This window comes from Neofelis nebulosa, chromosome 16 (genome assembly GCF_028018385.1).
Source record: "Neofelis nebulosa isolate mNeoNeb1 chromosome 16, mNeoNeb1.pri, whole genome shotgun sequence".
NCBI lineage: Eukaryota > Metazoa > Chordata > Mammalia > Carnivora > Felidae > Neofelis > Neofelis nebulosa.
The window spans coordinates 18,828,800-18,853,165 of NC_080797.1; the positions used below are offsets into that span (position 1 = coordinate 18,828,800).

Consider the following 24,366-nt stretch of genomic DNA (forward strand, 5'->3'; position numbering starts at 1 on the left):
TCACCTTACAAAGCTTTATTACGGTGATTTGACAGAGGGGACTCACAGAGACAATGGCCCAAGACACACCAACCAACACACAACTTCAAGTTTAACCCAGGATCCGGGGCAGAGGGGCCGAGTCTGCGTCCAGTGCCACTCCCATTGTGCCACACAGCCTCCCGCGCGAGCCCCAGAGCCCCCACACTACGGAGGTGCCCCTGCTGGAGGCTGCAGGGCAGCCAGCCTTCAGAGACCCTCTTGGGACTCAGGGCACAGCAGCTCCTCTCCGGGGTCGCGAAGTCCCAGCAAAGGACGGGAGGGGGACAACGGACCTCCCTTGGTGCCCAAGTGTGTGTGGCTGGGGGGAGGGGGGAAGGGACCAATGTGAGTCCACTTTTCTTTTGGGGACGGCAGGGCAGGATCGCCACACTCCTTTGGTCATGCAACAGTTACCAGGTGCACTTTGAGGACCATCGTTCTAAAGCTCTGCCCGTGCCACAGAAGCAACCCGGCTCTTCACGGCCCGGCTTCCCTCTCCGACACGTAGCCCTTCCGCTGGACCGGAGAGCTGCCAAACAGCAAGAAAGGCAAGCGAATTTCCTCCCGGCTTTCGGGCTGACGGCGGCTGGGAAATCTGTTTTGGCCCCAAGAGGAGCCCGGCGGCCGCTGGCGCTGCCCAGATGCTGCTGTGGGGCAGAGATAACAGGCACAGGAAAGGTGGGGTGGCAGGGTCCTCCCAGGAGCCTGGCTCGCACGTAAACAATGAGCTGCCGCCGGCCAGCGCAGGAGGTGAGTCATGTCCCGCGCCGCGAGGAGCCTGCTGGCCGCGCTCGGCTGGCACTGAAGGACCGGGGCAACCTTGGCCAGGCGCTGAGGCCCCTCTGGCTGTGTGGGTTGGGGATCAAACCCAGGCCTTCTGGTAACCGGCTGACTTCAAAAGCCTGGGTGTGTCCAAAGAGTGGTCCGAGAGGGCTCAGTTGCCCCCAAGGGAGCAGAGGCCTCGGCTCTCGTCTGATAACCAGCCGGGTTTCAGGATCAGGGCAGCAGACAGCCGGGACACGGGGCCTCCCCTAGCGCCACAGGCTTCGGCCACTCCGTTACCTACCCTGAGGTAATAACCCCAACAGGGAAAAGGAGAGGACACTTGGAACTTCCACATGTGCCTGAAAACGGACCACAGCAGAGGCCACTGCATCCAAGATGCTGAGATGTAAGAACACAGCACTTTTAACAGGGCACCAGACCCCAAGCGGTGTGCGGACGCTCTCCGGAGCACCCGACTCCTCTGCGGCAATGTCCTTTTCCTGGCCGGGATGACACACGGAGGCTCCTCTTGGGGTGGCGTCGCGGGAGCAGATCCCAGTCCTGAAACATACAAAGCAGCACCTCTGTGCCGCGTCGGTCCCTGGGTTGCGCACTCTCATCAAGTCCTGGAGCGGCCCCTCCCCTCGATGGAAGGGAGAGTGTCCGAGCCACCCGGGCTGCTCCCTCGGGTCACTGCTTGGCCTTTTTCACGATGGTGCCCACGGCCGAGATCACCGTGGTCTTGGAGCCGCTGGCACTGGTGGTCACCGTGACGACGGCTGGCAGGGTGGCCGTGGTGGTGAGGATGGTTGGCTGGGCTATCGTTGTCACCGGAATGGCCGAATCCCACTTGCTCTTTCTCTTCTGGGCATCTGGAGGAAGGCAAGGGATGAGTCAGGATCAAGACAGACCAAAGAGCGACGCTGCCTTTTCTAGCAGGCGGCGGTCAGAGCTTCGGGGCCGCCTGCCACGGAAGTGCGAGGGGCAGCCGGTGAACCGGGGACCCCACCCCAGGCTCCCGAGAGGCCTCACAAACTCTGGGGTCAGGAAAGAAGCACAGCAAGGTGGAACCTGGGCCCAGATCCCCGTGGCCTCTGCTCCCCCAAACGAGGCAGCCTGCTACCTGCAACCGCTGTGCTGGCCGTGGTGGTGGTGGTGGCCGTGGCGTTGGTCGTGGTACCTTTCTTGGTGCCTGTCACAAACTCGATCTGGAGGGGGAAGAGGAAAGAGAGAAAACCCGTGCCAAGCTGTTTATCCGCATCCTCTGCCAGCGTCTGCTCCCGGGCGGCAGAGTCTGGCACCATACACAGGAGGCACTGGGAGGCAGCCCTGTCGTGCTGTCTGAGGGAGGGAGAGGCGTTGGAGGGACTTCTACCATTTCGAGGAGAGCCCTCCAAACTGACACGGAATGCTCCCGGTATCTCCAAGTTTCTGCACGTGCAGGGCACCCCGGCCCGCCACTGCGCCCGGCACCCGGGATGGAGGCGCACCCACCCGCACGGGAGAAGTGCAGCTTTGGTCCCCAGGCGCCGCAGACACGTCCCACACTAAGCCTGGGGTTTGGAATGGGGAGGGAAAGAGAGAGAGGGGCAGTTCACCAAGCGCTAAGAACGACAAGACCCGATCGCCCCTGCACCGGCTTCCAGAGGGCTGGCAGCCTTTCTGCTCAGGGGTCAGGGGCACATCCTGGAGGGCACAGCTGCTGCAGGAGGTCAGACCAAACCAAGGATGGGCAGAGCTGGTGCCCCGAGGCCCAGTGTTCTGTCTCGGAGACTGCTCACAAAGGGCACAAGTCTCATTTAGTCTCAGAGCCAAATTTCCGTTCCCCAAAGGATCCAGAACATGCTGCTTGGGAAGAAGTGGTGCTCAGAGCCCTAAAATGAGGGGTCACCCGGCCACCAGACATGGGACCTGCAAGGAAGCACTGAGGCGGACTGTGCAGATCCGATCTGGGGGCCAAGTAAGTACTCTTGGAAGGAATACACCTCTCAGGGAGGACACTGATGACACTAAAGAGAAAGCCACCGGGGCTCTGCAGCTGGAAGGGAGAGGCCAAGGAGGACATCGCGCAGCAAACCACAAGACCCCAAGAAACCAAATGGAAGTAACCGAGAGGCACCTTCAAGCTGAAGGTGGGGGGTGGTGGGAAACGACACCCTAGACACCTGCCTTTTCCTTCAGGGCCCTTGTCCACCACTTACTTTGGTTCGCTCCTTTTTGGCCTTTTCCAGTTTGTCCATCTCGATCTTCTGGGCTTTAGCTACAGAGACCAGAGAAGTTGTAACAAAAGCAGCCCTGGGACAGCTCCCACGTGAAGAGACACTCTAGGCGGAGGGACCCCACAACAGCACTTGTCACGCCCCCACCCCCGCACGCAGGTGGCCTCGAGGCCGCACAGTCTCACCGTCCTTTTGTGACCAGCAAAGGGAAGCGGCCTTAGAGCTACAGAGCAGAGGCCTCAGATGTAAAGGACCTTGTCTGGAGGGGTGAGCTGCCCCTGAGCCCTAGCTGACTGTCACTGTGCGGGGACGGGGACGCAGGCCCAGGGTGGAATACCTTCCCACTGACCAAGAGCAGCTGCGTTACGGATTTGAGGTAAAACGTTGGCAACTGATTCAAGTTAAAACGAGATAAGACGTGTGGGCCAAACGCAACACATCTTCAGGCCAGACCTGGCCCATGGGCTGCCGATTCAGATCTGTCTTCTGAGGGCCCGGACTCTGTAATTCCTCCCAGTTCTCCCTACTGGGACCCTTGAGAAAATGCTTTCTCACCGGCTTCAGAAGACTCCGTCCCCCTGCCTGGGACACGGTCTGCATCTGCCAGACTGGCCTCTGTACGTCTTCAAACCTCATCTTGAACACGGCCCCCACAGCAAGGCCGTCCCACCCCTTCGGCTGGCTAGATGGCCCTGCCTGGGCGCTGTCCCCCAACAATGCTCACTGCTAGGACCGCTCTGCCTTCTGTGCCGCATCATAAGCCTCCTGAGTCAGAGCGGGTCTGTCTTGTTCAACGCTGTATACCTACCTCCTCCGACACGGCCTGACACAGTGGGGACCCTGAAATACATGTTGGCTGACTGACTGGATGAACAGACAGGATAGATGGATGGACGGCCACCTACCTAATGCCTCATAGTAGGAGTCCTCGGACCAGCCATGGGGGTCAAACATATCCTGAGAAAGAAAGAGTTAATGCTGCAGCCAGCAAGGGTCACTGGATGACCAATGGTTTAGAAACCCAAGTCCCTTCTCCCCGAATCTTTCCATGGATTTTCCTGGCCTGGACTCCCCCTGCTCTAAGGGCATAGGGACTCAGATGTTATCCTGGGTTTCTAGCCAAAGGGGTGGCCAATTTGCTCTTGGGACTTTGAAGCAGGGACGAACCTGTTGACGGGCTGTGCCATCAGAGCACAGCCAAGTCCACTCTCACTGATCAGTTGGGGCTTGGGGCCGGGTCTGTCACCGCAATCTCTCCCCGGACTATTCCAGAGCAGTGGGGACTCCCAACAAGGGAGCGGGGAACCATGCTCTTCAGCCAGCACTGCCGCTACACGGGCCTTTCAGCAGCTCCAGGCTGAATCCAGCGAGGTGAGCACAGGGCCCTGGGTATCCTCCCCTCAACCCTCAGCCTCTGCACACGGGACGTACCTTTGGGTAGTTGGTGCCGAGCTCGTCAATTGCACAGAACTGGATCAGCTTCTCATAGATGCTGAAAGAAAAATGCCAGAAGGCACTGAGCAGGCCCTAGTCCCGTGGCCTGTGTGGCACCTGATTTTGAGAGGCCAGAACGGTCTAGTTCCTGGGCTCAGACGAACCCTTTAAACCCAGCTGGATTGTTGTAAACAGGCTTCCCGACAGAACGGGAAACGTCCACTGGCCTGACACGAAGTCACTCGTAGTCCTCCCCACTCCCAGAGAGATGGACCGTTAGCCAGGACGGGTATGGTGTCCAGGTAAGGGCCGTGGGCTTTTTTTTGTTTTTGTTTTTGGTCTTATCTAGACATCTGACCCTCAGTTTGTGTGGCCGGGTTGGGCCCACATAAGGGCCGGGGCACGTCCTTGAGGTCACCACCATACCAGACTTTCCCAGGTGCACCACCTGCTCAGACCCTGGACAGAGTAAGACCCAGACACAGCTCTGCTCGCAAAACCGGTGATCTGTACGCAGAATCAGTGACATTCTGGAAGTGAAAGAGGAACCCACGGGAATTGCCTAGTCCAATTCCCTCATTATAGAGATGAGGAAACTGAGACGTTGTGAGGCTGTGTGCCTTAGGAGTAGGGCGGGCAAGAGAACCCGGCCAGGCCTCCTCCAGCCCAGCTCAGGTCTCTCAGCATCCACTCCACACCCTGGCTTCCGTGTTACTGCAGTCTGGGCGATGGCCCCTTTGGACAGAGGGGGGATCTTAGCCGAGCCTCACCCTGCCACCTCCATGGGGCATCCCAGTCCCCAGTCCAACATCAGCGACTCAACTGACCCTGCAGGCCCACGGGAAACTCACCTGGGGTTCCGAAATTCTTTCTTCCTTTGGATAATGTAATTCATATCCATTCCCTCCTTTACCTTCCGCTCATAAAGCTTCTGGATCTTGTCCTAGGCGGAGAAACAGAAGGGCACTTATGACGCCACCCCCCCACCGACAAGCCCAGTCTGTGGTCACACGTGCTGTGTGGGGACACTTGGTCACAGGAGACCCACAGAGCCATGCGCAGCCCTACTCCAGCCACACTGTCTTTCTCCACCCAGCCTGTGACCGGCGCGGAGCGCAAATAAGACAGACTGAGATCAGTCTGTTTTTGTTTTGCTTTCTCCCTCTGGATGGCTGGCAGAGGGGGTGGTAAAAGGTCGAGGAAGAGAAACCGTGGACAAGACAACGAACGTATCCCCACCTGTGAATCAGCTCCTGAATCATCCAAAGAGGATTCAGGCAAAGAGTGGATGGGCAGGGGCTCCATGCTGGTTTTGAATTTAAACACCGGGTCAAGTCCTCAGTGGGAGACCTGGGAAGGCTAAGTTCTTGCGGAGGAAGGCAGGAGTAGAGTTTTTTGGATTTGGTCTCATAAGCTTCCTACGGTGTCCCTTGTAGGGAGGCTCACAGATGGCCAGTCCCCACCACTTTATGAAGAGGCACTGTCAGGGGTCAAGAGCTCATCTCATTAGAACTCCCCCCGCCCCCAAAACCCCTGCTCTCTGGCTCTCAACCGGCAATAGGAGGGTCACCTGGCAGGAATGCAGACCAGTCCCACAGGTATCTCAAGGCCCACAGATGATCCCTGCAGCAGATGGCCTCCACACTTTCCAGCGCGTGAAGAGGCCCCAGACACCCGAGTCTCAGGACAGAGCCACCTGTGAGGTGGACCAGTCTTACCCAGCAAGGCTGGTGCTGGCCCAGGGCAAGGTCTCTCTGCAGCCTCCCCCACTAGCGGCGGCTAAAGGCACAGACTCTCCAGAAGGAAAACATTTGGGGCACTCTTCACCTGCGACAGGAGGTGGGCAGGGCCGGAGGTCCTGTGTGACGCCCTTTGGGAACATCAGGAGAGGTGATCCACTCCCTTTGTCAGAAGGCTGAATCTTTCTGCCGAGACTGGCCAGAGGAAGCACTGAAGTGCAGAGAGAGGTTTGTAATACATTTACCACGGAAGAGACAACCAAGAGCCACAAACTTCAACGTTATCTCTTCGAGGGCAAAGGGAGGCTTTCCACAGAAGACCTGGCAAATGGAGGGTGACCTGTATCTTACAGATTACTTTTCTGGGTTTTCTGGGCCATCAGATGGGTTCTCCCATTTCAAGTCAACTAAAACGTTCACTTGATGTCGTGGTTTCCACGATTAGGAGAATCTAAAAATGAGAAATACACTGAACTTGAAGGCTGAGCCAGCCGGTTGTCTCTGTCTGGCAGATGGCCAGACTGTCCTTACAGGCTGCAGCTTGTTGCCTGGCAGGGAGGGGAGATGCTATCCTGGGGGGGGGGGGGGTGTGTGTGTGGACAACTCAGCAAAGGAAGGAGACTTCTGGGAAAGGAAGAGAATCTGTACTGTGCCCCCAACCCCGACTCTGGCCCTGCCCAGCCAGCTGCATTCCAGAGCCCCGGGTCCCCTTAGTCATCTATCCGTCAGGATGGTGCCATGGGCCTGTGGTGTGGCCAGAGGCACCAGCAGAATCTGTGGGATGAGAGGTAGAGCAGGTGGACCCGATGCCACTAGTGGGCAGCCCTGGGTGTCTGCCCTATGGTCTGTTGCAAAGTTCCACACACAGGGGAACCCCCAGAGGACAAGGGGAAACAATCATAGGGGCTGAAAAGGAGGTGCAAACCCCAGGGCCCCCCCCCCCCCCCTGAGGTCCTGCTCTCAACGGAGTAACTGCACGAAATAGTCTATCTCCTTGGGATTTCAGAACTTCAGGCCACGTCTGTCTGCGATTCTGTCAGACAAGCTGGTGAACTGCCACGTCAGGAATAGGAGCACAGGAATCTCAGGCACAGAAATGCTTGTGTTTTGGTGTTTCTACATTGTTTATCTTACATTTTAATGGTCCCTCAGTTTCTTGGCAAAGGTCCCCACTGGCTCAGCTGGGTTGCATGGAAGGTACCTTATTTTCTCTGCCTCGGCTTCAGACCTGAGGGCGAGCTAGGGGGTCCCAGCTAGAACAGCATCAGGTGATGAGGCAGAGGGTGGCGGTGGGGAAGAGCAAACTCCTGATGGCAGGCTAAGAGAGGTAACCAGGACTGCACGCTCCTGCCCGCCTGGCTGTTTCTTTTACGGAAGGGCTCTTAAAGTCGGACCAAACGAGACACTTGACCCAGGCTTTCTCATCTACACAGGCCTCATCAGCCGAGCTCTGTACTTACTTGTAAGTGATTTGAACATCTGCCAGGGGGTTCAGGTGGGATCTTGATTTCATCAGGCGACATGTTCCGGACTCTTTCAGAAAAGGAGGCTGTGGGAGGACAGAGAGAGAAAAATTCTGTGAGTGTGGATGTCAGGGGATGGCTGCGGGCGGGGGAAGGATCAGGGCCAGACATGAAGTTTAAAAAGGAAAAAAAAAAAAAAAAAGGGCACATACGTTTTCCAGGAGAGATAAAGGCTATGAAACGGTACAATGGTGTTCCCAGTGGCCTCTCTGCGGGTGCCATCTGAGTTGAGATCAAATGACCAGAAGGAGCCAGCATGTGCCAACCCGGGGGAAGAGGGGAGCCCAGCAGTTAACTTTGAAGGAAAGGGTACGTGCAGGGTGTGCTGGTAAATGTTTAACAGCCAGCTGGGGGGTGGGAGGTGAGGAGGGGAAGAGCTGTGATCTACAGTGTCTGCCAGATTCCGGGGTATTCGTTCTCTCGTCGCTGGACCGAGGCCCAGGTGGGGAGAGCATCACTGGCTCACGGAGTGAGCCAGCTCCAGCCCGCCCGGTTGTGTTCCTACAACACCATCCCAGGATTCTGGAAACTCGCAGAGTTGCTTGGTATGTCATCCTTCTCACCTTAGGCCATCCGACCCAAGATACAGGAGAAACAGAGTTCAGGGTTCCCTAGGCTCTGGGATTCAAAGCATTCAAAACCGCCCTGCGCATAAATATTTCAAACATTACCTGCTGCTTATTAGCTTAGTCTTTTAAAAACAAACCAATCAACTCTCTTTTGGTCCGCCTAGTTCTTGGGAACAAAGGGCCTGATTCTGATGTGAGGAACCACAACTCCCGAGGGCTAGTTCCCTCAGCAATCGGCCACTGCCCACCCAAGTTTCCCACTCTCCGCTCCCTTCCCTGTAGCCTCTGGCCACCCTGGGCCCGCAGAGTGTGCTCTGGGTCACTCAGACAATGCACTGTTTGTTGTAAGATTCTGTCTGCGCTCTTGAAAACATTCTCTCATGAAAAGGAGCATACAATGAGAGAACAGCAGGCGGAGTGGGGTGGGGCAGGATGAAGGGAAAGAATGAACAAACCAGCACCAAGAACACCCAGCAAGTACTTACGGGGTACCCACTGTGTGCCAGGCCCGGGGCCATACTATCTCTCAGCCCTGAGTGGCTGCCGGGACGGCGTGATGAGAGCCTAGCACAGCCTTCGCCTTCTTTTCTACCGGGGCTGGGTTAATGTTTTCTTAGCAGATAAGGTACTCTGATCTCCACTGAGTTGTGCTGTTACTACGAAGAACTCAGTGCCGAGAAGGGCTGAGGGTATGGCTCCACGGGCTTTGCCAGTCTCAACTGCTGCGAAACACCCTGCACTGAGGCTGGGGCGGAGTCTCATAACGCGCTACGCGTGCAGACTCCCACAGCCGGCAGTGGGTTCTCACTGGACGTGCCCGGAGAACAGAGCGCTAGGCGTGCCATTTTGGGTGAAGGCCCGAGGACCGACACGGGGCGACATGTCCTGCTGTGGACCCGGGACACCAGTGCGGCCTAGGAGCGGTTTCCGCCAGGGGCCTACGTGCTCCTCTTTGCCCAGCACCTTCTGTCTCCTGACGCCCGCAGCGATGGTGGCGCCCATTATCTGGCTGGAGTTCAAGTCTCGTCCTGGCTTCTCCCTCGTCTCAGCCTGAGGCTCATGCAGGCTGCAGAGGCCAGCTCAGAGTGGAATGAGCTGGGGTGAGCTGGCCCTCGTTATTTCCGGACGGCAGAAGCAAGGAGGGCCTGGGCAGGCTTTGGGCACAAGAAGGGGTGGAGAATGTATGTGTGCATGTGATGGAGAGACAAAGAATGCCCTTTGGCATTTGCCAGGAAAGGCTTTTGGAAAAACAGGGTGTGACACTGTTGCCACAGCAACCCAACCACACTAGGACTCAAACAGTATATAGTGTGACAGGGCCCCTCCTGAGCTCCCCGGTTAGAACAAAAGAACTCCTCCGCAGTAACTGGCAAGTGAAGGGATATAGTCAGAGAATTAGATAAACGTTTTCCCACAGCGTCCTTCACTGACTTCAGGAGCCATCCTTCAGCGACTCTTTCCTAAGTCCCAGGATGATCTAAAGTAGACGACATCAACCCCACATACATATGGTGATGTGGGCGGCCACAAGGCCTCAAACCATGCTCCCAGGAAATCCATGGAGAAAGGTGCCCAGGCCCTTGGGGGCAGCTCCCAGTACTGTGGCTGCCCGTGGGGTCTACTGGGGGCATTCTAGAAGGGCAGCCGTACTCAGGATCTGAGAAGTCTACCTCGGTGACTCACCCCGTGCACATCCAAGCCAAAAACGGTCATGGTATCCGTGACGGCCAGGTACGAATCTGAGCAGGACCAGCTAGTCGGCTGGGCTTACGTAATGGTGGGGAGAGAAGAAGTGCCTGGGGGGTACTGTAGGGAGGGCTGTAGGGAGGGGAGGGGGCAGTGGAGTGCGCTCTAGTTCACCAGAGACACGGAGAAGCCGACTGGATTACCGCCTCAGGCCACAGTTCCAGGCATGACGAGGGGGCATCCATTGGCTGCCTGGAGGGGACAGACTGGCCACGTGTGCTCAGTGCTGTCAAGCGGCCACAGTGTCGGAGGAACCCGAGTCAGGTGCTCTGCTTTCATTCGCTCCATTAAACGGGGGCCACCTAGGGGCCCCTTGGTGGTTCAGTCAGTTAAGTATCCGACTCTTGGTTTCGGCTCAGGTCATGATCTCACGGTTCGTGAGTTTGAGCCTTGCATCGGGCTCTGGGCTGATGGCACACAGCTTGCTTGGGATCCTCTCTCCCTCTCTCTGTCCCTCCCCTGCTCACTCTCTCTCTCAAAATAGATAAATACACTTAAAAAAAAATAATAATAAAAAAAATAAAGGGATGCCTGGGTGCCTCAGTCAGTTAAGCATCTGACTTCGGCTCAGGTCATGATCTCACTGCTCTTGAGTTCGAGCCCTGAATCGAACTCTGCTCGGAGCCTGGAGCCTGCTTCGGATTCTGTCTCTGTCTCTCTGCCCCTTCCCTGCTCGTGCTCTGTCTCTCTCAAATAGAAAATAAAACACATAAAAATTTGTTTTTAATTGCAAAAAAGAAAACAAAACCTGGAGCCACCTACATATAGGAAAATGCTTCCCATACCAGGGGAGCAACCCGAGAGTCCTATCTCCAGAGGCGTTTTATTAACAAAAGGAGCTGAGTTCAGGCAGACCTCAACGACTACCTCCTGAGTGAGAAACAGTAGGAGCAAACGAGACTATGAGCCTCCAATACCTACTGTGGTGCACAGATTAAATTGTGGCGGTAAATCCTACAAGAAAATAATGTATTTAGCGATAACACGAAATTACGGATACGCTCAATCACACAGAAGGATCTCAAAACCATATGGGAAGCGGAGGAAGCCAGACAAAAAGTAAGATGGCACTTTCATTTCTGTCAGTGGTTCTCAACTGAGGGCAATTACGTTCCCCCCAGTCCCCAAGGGGACATTAGGCAATGTCTAGAAACGTTTTTCCTTGTCACATGTGGCAGAGGGAGGGGAGTGCCACTGGCATCCAGAAGGCCGAGGATGCTAAAACACCGTGTAAAACACAGGCCAGGCCCCCACAACAAGGAATTATCCGGTCCAAAAGGTCAATAGTGCTAAGGCTGAGAAATCCTGCTCTTTATGAAATTCTAAAAAAGGCAAAACTGTAGTGAAGAAGGTACAACACTGCTTGCCAGAGGCCCAGGGAGGAAATCGTCTGTGAGGAGAGGTATAAGGAACATTTTGGAGCGAAGGAAATTAATTGTTTTAAACAGTAATTAGTCAACGAATTTTTAAGTAAGCTCTAGGCCCAGTGTGGGACTTGAAGTCATGACTCGGAGATCAAGGGTCATACGCTCCACTGACCAATCCAGCCAGGCGTCCCTGGAGTGACAGAAGTGTTTCATGGGGCTTCTGGGTGGCTCAGTTGGTTAAGAGTCCAACTTCAGTTTAGGTCATGATCTTCTAGTTCGTGGGTTCGAGCCCCACATTGGGCTCTCTGCTGTCAGTGCAGAGCTGCTTCAGATCCTTTGTCCTTCTCTCTGCCCCTCCCTTGCTCTCATGCACTCTTCCCTCTCAAAAACAAATATTAAAAAAAAAAAAAACCAACTTTACAAAGAAGTGGATCTTAAAAAATTCTTTTAATGTTTATTTATTTAAAAAAAATTTTTTTTAATGTTTATTTATTTTTGAGACAGAGAGAGAGCATGAGCAGGGGAGGGGCAGAGAGAGAGGGAGGCACAGAAGCTGAAGGAGGCTTCAGGCTCTGAGCTGTCAGCACAGAGCCCGACATGGGGCTCGAACTCACGAACTGTGAGATCATGACCTGAGCCGAAGTCGGACGCTTAACTGACTGAGCCACCCAGGCGCCCCTTAATGTTTATTTTTGAGAGAGAGAGAGCGCGTGAGTGAGCACGCACAAGGGGGAGGGAGGGGCAGAGAAGAGAGGGAGACACAGAATCTGAAGCAGGCTCCAGGCTTTGAGCTGTCAGCACAGAGCCCGATGTGGGGCTTGAACTCACAAACAGCAAGATCATGGCCTGAGTCAAAGTTGGATGCTCAAAAGACTGAGCTGCCCAGGCACCCCTGTACAGAAGTGTTTTACAGTTTATAGGTGTTAGAGTTGATAGTTTATAGGTGACTACACGGATCTGTCAAAGTTGATCAAATGGCACCCTAAAAATTGGCAAACCTCACCCTATGTAAGCTACACCTCAACAAAACTATTTTCACAAAACGGCAAGGAGAGAAAAGGTGGAAGTTGGGGCGGAGGTGGCTGATGTGCCCCCCAGTTCCACTGATTGCCGAGCACTGTGGGCAGAGCTCACTGCTGCATTGGGCTCCCGGCTGCTCTGACCCCACAGCCCCCTAGCCCCCATTTCTTGGTAGTTTACAGCAGGGACTGGTAAGACCAGGAAGGAACAGGAGACTGAGGCTCCGATCCATACATGCCCCTGTGCATTACCCACTGGGACGAGACTGTGCTCTGCTTCCTCTGTTTGCAAAGCCAGCTGGCACGTCCCCTACACGGCCATTTTCTAAGCAGTGAACTCTGAGGTCTAGGAAAATTCTGGGTTTTATAGGATTTGAAAGACTCCTACTGTGTTCATCACACAGAACACTCAGGGCTAAAGGCAGAATCCTGCTGAGGGTTGAGGCTGCTTATTGAGGGTTCCTTCCTACCCAATCCTTGCTCAGAGAACAAATGTAATGGGGTAATTTTCATCCTTTTAGTTAGGAACACAGGACAGGTTTCCACCTCCTATATCCCGTGAGAGGATCCTGTCCAAAAAAAGGATGGGCTCGAGGGCCTGCAGGCCACAAAGCCTCCATCTGGAAGCACAGGGGAAGGTTCCGTAGGCTGCCTTTGAAGCAGAACCCCTGCTCTGTGTAGATTAACAGAGCAGGCAGGGAGAGATGGTCACAGTTAACCACATGGAGGGAGGGTCGCCCTCTCCATGACGTTTGGACAGGCTGTGGCAGAGCTGTTACAAAGTCTGTGACCAAACTGACAGAGTCGAGGTACTTTCTAAAAAAGGATTAAGAGACCAGAGTTAGCATAGGGACTGGGATGCCACTTTTCGGAAACAGAACTGCCCTGGCCCACAAGCCAAAAGGGTCTTGGACTCTGGGGCTACGAGGCATGTTCCCTCCTGGGGACAGAGCAAAGTGCCAGCAGAGGCCACATATTTGCTTCTTGAGTACATGAATATGCCAGCAAAGCGGGGAGGGGGCGTACAAGGACAGAGGACAAGCCTAGGGCACAACTGGAACGAGCTCCCAGCTGAAAGGGGCCCTAAATCCATCTTGAAAACATTGGCAACTGACCACAGCCCAGTGAAATGCACCATGAATATGATTTTCAAAGAAGAATTGTTCCCTGGGCGTCTTACTCAGACATCTTAGGAAATGTCAAAGGCCCTGAGAGAGCACACGAAGAGACCAGGCTCTCAGCAGAACGGCTGCCTTGGCTGAAGCAGAGAGAAGCCCCATGCAGGGGTAGGCCCTGCATGGCTGGAAGCCAGTTTGCTCCGGGCAAGGCTCAGAAATCCGCCTCCGAGCCTCCCCCTGGGGTACTCACCAACTAATTCCTGAGGATCTCGCTTTTCTACTTCTGGGTTATCCTGCAGAAGAGAAATAAATACAAGGAGGTAAGCCCGGGGCTCCTGACCCACACAGTTACTTTCTTCACTGAAACCACTCAGGATTTTAAGGGAGGAGAAAAGGTAAAAGCAACACAAAGAACCTAAGAGTGAGCCGATGCTTTGGCGGCCTTCTGGGACCCCTGAACCTATTCCCCCTTTATGAGAGCAGCCAAGATGCTCTGGATGCCTGCTTCAGGCTCTCCTCCGCGGCCCCCAGTGGGGACCAATATCCCCCAATGCCAAGGAGAGCCAATGCCAGCCTTCGTCACCTGTACACCTGGACCCTGCCCGCCGTCTCCCCTGGGGCCTGGTCAGCCATCCCAGGACACTGCCACCCCTACCCAGTACTGAGGAAGCAAGAGGTGGCAACTTTGTAACATGAGAATCCCAAGACCAAAGCACAAAAGACTACCTGCTCCCAAGAGATTTTTCTTACTTTCAGTCTAAGGAAAAAAGAGAGACTTTATCGTAACGGGCCAGCTCGTGGAACCCTGGAGCAGGCATGTACTGTGCCTTTAACAAGCGACTGAACCAGGCCCCCAGAAAGGCCCTAGCACGGAGGCAGCTTCTCTCTTGGCTCACCTCTTGGCTCTTTACAATGGCTTTGTATCTCTCCAAAGAAAAGCGTTCTCTGATCCTTAGTGCAAACTTCCGCCCTGCAACGCCCACTTCTACACGTCCTTCAGTGCTGGCCGAGTGCAGAAACTTAAGAGCAAAGGTTTCTTATCAGACATTTTGCTGGACTTGCTCTGTATTTCACTGCTCAGAGTAAGTGCTTCATTTAAACCTGATCACCCTGGAGAAGGCGAAGGTCCCAGCCTCTGCAACAAGCCTGGGCAGGGTGGGGAGGAAGGCCGACCCTTGATTCCACTGCCCCAAATGTCCAACGGCAACAACATACCTGTCTTCCCCGTCTCTGGGGAAACCTGGCCCCTCACACACGCTCAGATCAGGGGCCTCAAGTGCACGATATGCTAATGATCACAGTGGCAGAAACTGCGCTCGGGGGAAGCTAAAGGACCTCATTTCTTTTCTCTTTGGTTGGTGGGGGAGGAGGTGTCTAAGACAGTAACGACTCTGGAACAAAATGGGCACATGGAGTCAGCAGCAGGGCTCTGGGTACTTTACTTCCGGGAAGAAATGTTACAGCAAGTTAACATTTCAGAAAGGAAGATGCCAGAAGCCCTCCCATGCAATGGCTCTGTGCTAAGAATGGTAGTTCTTAGCCCCCTTCCCCAAAAAGTCTCTCCTGATTCTGGGAAAGGCCCAAACCCCCTCGCTCTTCTGAACACTGCAGCTATTCATTCGACCGAAACAGGCATAGCGTCCAGGCCAGGCTGCTTAGCAACCTGTCTCCTCCAGCTACTCGCCCCCTGCCAGTCAGGTGGGCAAAGAGGAGGCAGGCCTGAGCTAGGAACAGAAGGGTTGGGAGGCCGCCTGGAAGACTGCCATGCCGAATTCAGGTTGGTCATCAATCAGCTGCTCTACAGAGAGTGCCCGTCTCCAGGGGCCCCACAACAATCCCTTTGTAGCAGTGACTCCGGAGGAACCAATGTTAAAAGAGTGTGGCGGCAACAAAACGTGGGGCTGTAAAAGGTCCTTAAATTTTCCCTCTAGGGGACAGCTTTCTGGGTACTAATTGTGGGAAAACATCAATTGGGTACATCCTACCTCCCCTCCGTGGCCAGTTGGCTGGTCATCCAAGGACTGACCGTTAACTATTCAAAGGCTCCCTGGGGGCTCCTTCCCAAAGCACCGCAGGGCGCCAGCCCCTCAGCCAGCCCGGCCGAGGAAGGAGGCACGATATCCACGATATCCACGTGGGAATGCTACTGGGGCTACTCCAGAGGCACAGGAAGTTAGTCACCAAACACGAAGTGTCTCTTGTAAGAGGAAAATACTTGTTTACCCGAAGGCTCCTGGGGCAGGGTGAAAGGCTGTCAGCCACTGCGGCCTCCTAAAGCTTGTGCCCCCAGCAATGGGAGGGACGGGGATTCCCACGTTTCACAAGGTTCTTGCCTGGCTGAGCTGAGGCTGCTGAGGCAGGTCTCAGGGAGAAAACCAAAGATGGAGCAAAGTCACCGGCGGGGAGGTATCCCTTCATCTCTCAGACTTTCCTTTTTTGGCTTAGTTCCTCATTCCTCAAATCGATCATTTTACACAAATACAAAAAGGAATAAAGTTGATGGTGGGTTTCAACTTGCTAACTAGTCTAGTCTTTTGCTTTTTTAATGTTACAACACGCATGTGCGCATGCACACACATACACGGATGGGGTGTGTCCAGAGTGTACCTGGAGCCCCACGGAGCTATGGGCTCTTACTCAATCCCAGACTCAACATCCCCAGGGACAAGCCCCTCCCCGCAGTGGAATTCAGCCCCATGATCCCTCCAAACAAAGTGCCAACCTATGAACCATCGATCTAACTCAAGTGCAAGATTCTCTGGCCTTAAGAGAATCAAGTGTATAAAGTGACAACATAAATGAGCCACCACAGACTGGAAGCCATGTAGTTCTGCACAAAGTTCTCCTGGAAAGACTTTGGAAACTGTGGTTGTTCAGATCCCTCCTCCATGTCACAGACACTGGTGGGACTCCTAAGGCCCCAGACGATGAGACCACGGGAATCTGTGCCTCCTGGTGGCCACATCTTGTTAGGCTTTAGAATATAATTCTTCTTTCCTCAGACACAAATAAGCCAGGTTGTGAGCCTGCTGAGCTCCCGGACACATGTCACTGTGCAAAGGTGCCCCCAAAGAAGAAAGCCAACAAGCCAGGTTCTTCTGGATCCTAAAGCAGTTTAACCCCACATCCTGCCCTGAGCATGAGAAGGAGGCTTGATTAAGCTCCACAATAAAGGGCCTGGAGCCACAGTCTCACGGGTTCTTCAAAGGGGGATGATTCCAGGACTTCAAACAATGCTGAAGGAAGGTCAGCAAGGAAGGAGAGTTCGGGTGTCTGGTGAGACCACGGAGGATGGCTGTCAAATACCCCAAAGATGCATAAATTTCAGGACCATTTACGCTCAACTGTCCATTGAGGCAAGTTTCATCCAATCAAAGCAGCCTCAGGGGAAGACAGGACTGAGGGCAAAGGTGGTCCACACTTGAGATGAAGACCCAGAGAGGCACCCTCCTACCAGACATGCCTCAGATACCAGGAATTCAGTACAAAACGAACCAAACACCCATGCTAGTTACCCTGGCAGCCAGCCAAGAAAACCATTTGATGAAGCATTTAAGACAGAGCTAAGGAGAGAGACGGAAGGTCCACATTATTAAACTGCCAGCCGTTCAAGACAGCAGTTTTAAAAAATTGGCTATAGGTTCTCACTATGCCCTTAAGGAGGCAGGAAGGGAACAGTTAGGATATAAGTAAAAAGCAACAAGAAACCACTGTTCCTTTTCTTGCCCCAAAGCGGTGTTTTGGAACGCACAGGGGGTGCCTGTCTTGACTTGTATGAATCCAACCCTCTGGCCTCCAGGTGGATATTCCCAGTTGGTTTAAGTCATGAACTCAGCCAGATCTATGCGCCAGACTATAGTCTGAGTCAGCTGGGAGGCATGGAACCCACAGCCCCACAGCCCAGAGACCTGGACAGACCTGTATACAGGAGAGCTTGGCCCCCAGACTCAGCAGGCCGAGAGGTTTCCCCCCAGTTCACTAGGCAGGCAAAAACAAAGCATCTCACCTAGCAGCTCCTGGGAGAAAAGGCCAGGTAAACACTTCAGCGTTCCAGTTCAAGTCCAATTAAGACAAAAAGAAAAATGAAACAAAATGCACAGCTTCTGAAGAAGCCACGTGAGACCACGGGAAAGGCACGAAAGGAGGGCTGAGCTGGTCAAAGAAACAAATGCTGAGGCAAGGCCTCACCTCCCGACTGTCCACACCCATCCAGCCTCCCCAGGCTTCACCTGAGCCTAAAGCCTCACTAGGGCGCAGGACATGAAGTGGCCTTGACCGGCCAGGGATGGCCCCGAAGAACAATGATCTGAACCTGCCAATTTTGGTTCCTTAATCAATTATGTCTGAGACCTGTAAGAACGCAGCAGCCACAACAGGGGCCTTGTTCTCAGGGACTGTAGAGTCTGGAATGTGGTTCCCCTGCAGAGAATACAAAAAAGTCCAGCCATCCAGAAACTATGACTGGAGCAGAGGAAGGAAGTAGAAACAATATGGCTCCATGACACGGGATAAGCTGCCATTTGAGCTGGGAGGATTTGCTCAGCAGAGAAGTACCAGATCCTGGTAGAGAGAATGGAGATTTATTTACAGCCAACAACACTTCATCAATCCTTCCCGAGCCAGCCCCACAAAGCACGCTCAAAGGTCCAGCGTCCAACTGGAGACAAAGCAATGTGGCCTCCAGCAGCTGGATTCTGCCAAATCTAAATGTTGCTTTTTTTACCCCAGCTTTGGAAGCATCAGGCACAGAGGAAGTACTCTGAACAGAGGGCAGAGGGCAGTCTCTCCGTGCTGCTGGGGGAAGAACACTACGGACTACGTTTTCTGATAGATGATGTAATCCTACATCTTAAAAGCAGGTGGCAGCTGGGGAGACAGATTAATAAAACAACGCCTTCTAAATCTTCTCTTCTCTCAGACCTGGCACTTCCCAAGTAGTTATTAAGTCTTAGTGAGATCTCACTTAAAAATGACTCCTTGGGGCGCCTGGGTGGCGCAGTCGGTTAAGCGTCCGACTTCAGCCAGGTCACGATCTCGCGGTCCGTGAGTTCGAGCCCCGCGTCAGGCTCTGGGCTGATGGCTCGGAGCCTGGAGCCTGTTTCCGATTCTGTGTCTCCCTCTCTCTCTGCCCCTCCTCCGTTCATGCTCTGTCTCTGTCCCAAAAATAAATTAAAAAAAAAAAAAAAATTTAAAAAAAAAAAAATTTAAAAAAAAAAAAAAAAAAAAAAAAAAAAAAAAAAATGACTCCTCACTGGGGCGCCTGGGTGGTTCAGTCAGTTAAGTCTGACTCTCGATTTCGGGTTAGGTCATGATCTCATGGTTCACGAGTCCGAGCCCCGTGGCAGGCTCTGCACTGAGAGTGCAGAGCCTGCTTGGGAACCTCTCTCCCTCCTTCTCTTTCTCTGCCTCTCTCTGTCTCAGAATAAATAAAACTTAAAAAAAAAAAAGTTTCCTTACTGTGGCCTGAGGCCCTGGGAGACTCCCAACAGGCCCTTTCAGCCTCCTTCTCCTCCTAGCACAGAGCCGGAGCAGGGCCCAGGTAAAGGCCCTCCCTGGAACACCTCCTCCCCACTGTTGCTGAAAGTAAGCCCTATTCAGACCTCAGTCCTCGGCTCAAGGAAGCCTTTATCTGCCCCACCCGCACCGGGCCAATGAGGACCTCGCTCTATTCTGGGCTCTTACTCACGGTCTTAGTTATCACTGTGTCCCTGCACCTGCAGGTTAATGCCCTGCCCACAACAGGTGCTCAAACACTGATGAAACGTGCGTGTGTGCGCGCGCGCGCACGCGCACACACACACACACGTACAAAGACATACTCTCCTTTCTAAGTGGCCAGTGGTCCATTTTTCAGCCCAGGTTAGGTGTTTCACAGTCACCTTCAGCTGCAGTGCGGTCCCCCTAGACTCCAGTTAGGCCCCAGTCAGCTCCAACATGCAACTCAATGTCGGAAAGGGAGGCAGCAGGACAGGAACTAAGAAGGGGCCAGATGTGTGATACAAGGCTGATGACAGGCAGAAGGAAGAAGGTGGTGGGGGCATCAATACTGAATTAAAAAACCCTTAAATCTAGCTTGTCGCTCCGAATCCTGAAACAAAAGACAGAATTACTGTAGAGTTAGTCCGTTTATTTGTTCCACAAATAATCGATTGAGCCTTTATTACGTACCAGGCAACGGGCCAAACACTGGGGATACGATGTGAGCACAACCCGATCTTGGGGAGAAATCCTGGGTGTTCCGCTAAGTACTTCAACGAAACATCACTTCACTGTCATCACAGCCCCATGAAGTGTGAGTGGACAACGCTGCGGCTTCAGATACGACTAGTGGGCCCAGGAAGCCCCCCTGACGGCATCAAACTGACACACGCGTGGGAGTCAGCTCAGGTGCTGAGAAAGCAGCAACGCTGGGACTTTTGTCAAAACACCTCCAAGCTGCAGGAAAAAAGTTACTGTGGTTTGACAGACAAGGGTGGGGCATGCTGAGGGCTGCCAGTAATCCCCGGGCTCAGCAGAAGTCACCGAGCCCCACGCTGCAAGGAGATAGCCCTCCATGGCACGGATGCCCAGCGTCCGTGCCCTGTTTTACCCCACACCACACACAGGGGAGCCTTTGAGAAAGCCGGTCGCCAGCACGTTTCCTTTAGTTGTATCCTGTTGGCCAGGACTGGGTCACTGCCACGGCACACTGCCTACCTGGGGATGGAGACACTCAATTTATCAGAAAAATGGGTGCAAGTTGGCGGGGTCACTTTGGATCCAACAGACTCACCTTCACCCCCAGCTCACCGATGGGAAAGACTCAGTTCCCCAAGCAGAAGTTTCTACAGGAAAGGGTGAAAGAGGCACCCGCTCAGACAAATGAAGCCAGCCCTAGAACTGGCCTTGTAGACTGAAGAAAAGGGGGAACGGTTTCTTCTGAAACATCGAGCTCAACAAAGCCGACATTGCTGTGTGGTGTGACGCTCGGCCACGTGAAACCAACCAGACTTCGATGTCAACGCGAGGCTCTGGCCAGCAGCCATCTCCAAAGGGGAGCCTTTGTTATCGGACTATCCCAAGTGTAATCTCACATTTGAGTCAAGATGTGAAGATTCTGGGTTTGTTGAAAGTCACAGAAGATGTTCAGAGAGGGCCATTCCATTCCTCTCTTAACACCTAGGGTGTCTGGGTAGGCTTGTGCTTAGGCACAGAGGTCACCTCACATCAAGACTTTGAATTAAGCCTTCAGTGGCGGGCCAGGGTGCACTTTTTTCTGAAAGGTTTTCCACAAAAACAGTGTCTCTGTGCTTCAGGTTGTTATCTGGGGGCAGGGGTGGGAGGATTTGGAGCCAGCCAAGACAAAGGGAAACAGCTTTGTGAGGCTGGGGACAGAAAAGTGAAGTCTTTGTGACACATAACAGGGCCACCAAATCACAACAGCACTATCCTGCTTGAGAGGTCAGCCACCAAACTGAGGTGTGAGATTAAGATATAAGGCAAAAGTTACTGAGATATCAGAAAGCCAGGAGATTAGAAATGCAAACTGGTCTCCATCCACACACTGGCAGGAACAGGAATGAACCATCTACGGGGCTAAAAGGAAAGCCAGTATCTTTCAGGCACTGCTTAGAAAAAATGTACCTAGCTCCAAAGTTAGGAATGCAAATGAGCAAAATTCTACTGAACACTGAACCCAGAAATTGCACGGCAGTATTTCAGGAGACAAGGATCAGAACACAGAAGGAAGGTGGGAAGTGCTGGATCCCGAAGGGCGGGTAGCTTGCTTTCTGCATCAGAGAATTTTTCAAAAAGATAAATCTTGACTAGGGAAGGAGGCACCCAGCCACACCTTGGTTAGTAATCCATGGCATGTGGGCCCGAAGGGGAGAATGATGCTGGGGCTTGCATGGCCGAAGGCGGGCCGACCGGGCATGCGCAGGCCCCGGCTGCAGAACCACAAGGAGCGGGGTGAGGCTGCTGGGAGTCTGATCCTCAGGTGACTAGGAGCGAGTGCAGTCAAGAGGGCCTGCTGGCAGTTCGGTGGAGCCAAGAGGGGAGGGGAGGGCAGAGGGAGACTAATGGCCGTTCCCCTCTGCCGGAGATCACTTGCAGCGATTCCCTTTCCACCAGCAGTGTTCGGCTTAAGATGCAGCCAGGCCTTCTTTGGAAGGCAGCTCGACACAGGACGTAGCTTGGAATTCTTTCAGTCTGGACAACAAAAGAGCTACTTCCGTAGCGTGCACCCTCCCCCTCTCCCAACCTCAGTCGCGTCTGCTTCTTATATCAGGTCACCACTTAGAACCACAGACCCCGGCTGGGAGCGTGTACTGGGGGGTGTTCTCCTCAGCATGGAAATTCTGTTGTCTCCCACCTGCGCAAGGGCGACCCTAGCCTGATTAAAGAAGGCCATTTGGCCATTCATTGGGACGAGAACGAGGAAACGTGAAATGTTAAGAAGGCTTGAGCATTCTCAGCAGTTCAGAGGTCACATTACAACTTCCAGCAAGAAGAGTGGATGGCTCCCAATCCAGCAATGGTCAAGGGCCATTTCCTTCTCTGGTCCTGGGTGAGTCATGCTGTAACTTTTTTTTTCTAATCAGCACTCAAAAGCATTATGGGGTACATATGGGAGGCAGAACGCGGGAGAAGGTAGGATGACAAAACCAAGATGGAGGGACCAAGTACACATTCTCGTTCACACACCCTAAACAAGAGAACTCACTAAAAACTAACATACGTTATCCAAAACTCCCAGTAACCCCACGAGGCAGATGTTAATTATTCCCACCTTACAGATGACTAAACCGAGGCAAAGCACAACAAAGCAGCTTCTTGCCCAGGAAGTGGCAATGCTGGGACCCAAACCCAAGTCTATCTGACTCTAAAGCCTAGTTATAACTGCTTCCCAACTTCTGATCTCCTTCTCAACTAAGAGGCAGCAGATAATGACAGTTTCTAGGAAGCCTCTGGTTCAACCACCGGGGAAGCCAACATCAAAGACCAAGAAGGAAAAAGACCTCTTCAGGGATGACTCTGTAGCAGGTCACAGGGCAAACGAAGTGTTAAGCTCTCAACTTAAGGGGAAGACAGCCGCAAGTTATTTTAACTATAACGATCAGGGCCAACAGCTCCAGAGGCCCTACTGCTCCAGTGAGTAATGTCTGAGTTGATCTGAATGGAACAACTGGTCCTGAAAACTTAATCATACAACCAAGTGGGTGCCACCACCCTTGTCCTTAGCCTAGGGACTTCCTGGGTGCTGACAGAAGGAATGCTACCAAATCCTGACTACCACTAAGCCCTCATCCCGTACTGGGTGAACAATCGTGATGACTGTAATGGGAACTCATTATTCCTTCTGACCCACGTAAAGAGCACGGCATGTATTCCGTCCACCAGAGTCTAACTGGAAAGAAACCGCTTACATGGTATTTTATTCAATAATAGCTACAAATACTTTTATTGCTACTCTAATGTACTATCTCTTATTTTATTCTATCTAGCTCCACGGGAATTGATGTGAAAAAGTGGGCTGATGGGGTGCCTGGGTGGCTCAGTCAGTTGAATGTCCAACTTGTGATATTGGATCGGGTTGTGATCTCAGTCGTGAAATCAAGCCCTACGTCAGGCTCCGCGTGGGGCCTGCTTGGGATCCTCTCTGCTCCTCCCCTGCTCGTGCTCTCTCAAAATAAGTAAACATAAAAAAAAAAAAAAAAAAAAGAAAGTGTAGGGGTCCCTGGGTGGCTCAGTCGGTTAAGCTACCGACTTTGGCTCAGATCATGATCTCGTGGTTCTTGAGTTCGAGCCCTGCATCGGGCTCTGTGCTAACAGCTCAGAGAATGGAGCCTGCTTCGGATTCTCTCTGCCCCTCACCCACTCACACTCTCTCTCTTGCTCTCTCTCTCAGAAGTAAATTAGCTTTAAAAAAAAAGAGTGTTTTAATGACTGGTCTCACTTCTAGAAAAAAAGTTGGTGGATCGCAACCTTTCCTTACTATTCCCGTTTAAAGGCATTTAGAAAATTACAAAAAAACAAAACCCTTTTTCTTGTAGCAGTTTCACTGAGATATAACTCACATCCCACACAATTTTTAAGTGGTTAGCTTTTTTAAAAAAGGTTTTTTAAAAAATATTTATTTTTGAGAGAGAAAGCATGCGCATATGAGCAGGGGAGGGGCAGAGAGAGGGAGACAGAAGATCTGAAGCTAGCTCCACGCTGTGAGCACACAGCCCCATGGGGGCTCAAACTTACAAACTGACTGTGAGATCATGACCTGAGCTAAAATCAAGAGTCGGCAGCTTAACTGACTGAGCCATCTAGGTGACCCTTTAAGTGTTTAGTTTTTTGTTTTTTTTTTTAATTTTCAAAGTATTTATGTATGTATGTATTTATTTGGGAGAGACAGAGACAGCACAAGTAGGGGAGAGGCAGAGACAGAAAGGAAGAGAGAATCTCAAGCAAGCTCCAAGCTGTCAGCACAGAGCCTGACATAGGGCTCGAACCCACGGAACCATGAGATCATGACCTGAGCTGAACTGTGAGTTGGACGCTCAACCACCTGAGCCACGCAGGCACCCCTAAGTGTTTAGCTTTTAATTTTCAGTTATGTCCTGCTATTATAATTGCTCAGACTGTAACAACACAGAAAACATTTAATATTCAGATAGAAATATATGTACGCTATCATACAGACAAACAAAAAGATGGAAGAAGGAAAATAGGACACCTGTTAGAGGACTGTGGAATTAGATGACTTTTTTTTCAAAATATTCAATTCTTGCTATTATAATAATTTGACAATAAAATCAAAACAAACCCCTGATAAGGTAACCACCAGAAAAACAGTACCATGCAATTCTTTCCA

At 52.7% G+C, this 24,366-nt stretch overlaps 1 protein-coding gene across 3 annotated transcripts in view; it reads right to left on the reverse strand.

Annotated features, from left to right (window-relative positions):
- SAP30BP (SAP30 binding protein) overlaps nt 1–24,366 on the reverse strand; it is a 37,206-nt gene continuing 12,840 nt past the window's right edge. For 2 of the 3 annotated variants that reach the window (XM_058704430.1, XM_058704429.1), the window contains 8 exons: nt 13,771–13,813; nt 7,639–7,727; nt 5,291–5,382; nt 4,437–4,497; nt 3,911–3,962; nt 2,988–3,046; nt 1,910–1,994; nt 1–1,658 (listed from right to left, as the gene is read on the reverse strand). In XM_058704430.1, coding sequence (XP_058560413.1) covers nt 1,477–1,658; nt 1,910–1,994; nt 2,988–3,046; nt 3,911–3,962; nt 4,437–4,497; nt 5,291–5,382; nt 7,639–7,727; nt 13,771–13,813 — 663 coding nt within the window. In that variant the 3' untranslated portion in view covers nt 1–1,476. Of the gene's footprint in view, nt 1,659–1,909; nt 1,995–2,987; nt 3,047–3,910; nt 3,963–4,436; nt 4,498–5,290; nt 5,383–7,638; nt 7,728–13,770; nt 13,814–14,416; nt 14,540–24,366 lie in introns of all 3 variants that reach the window. The other variant, XM_058704428.1, reaches the window with a different exon arrangement.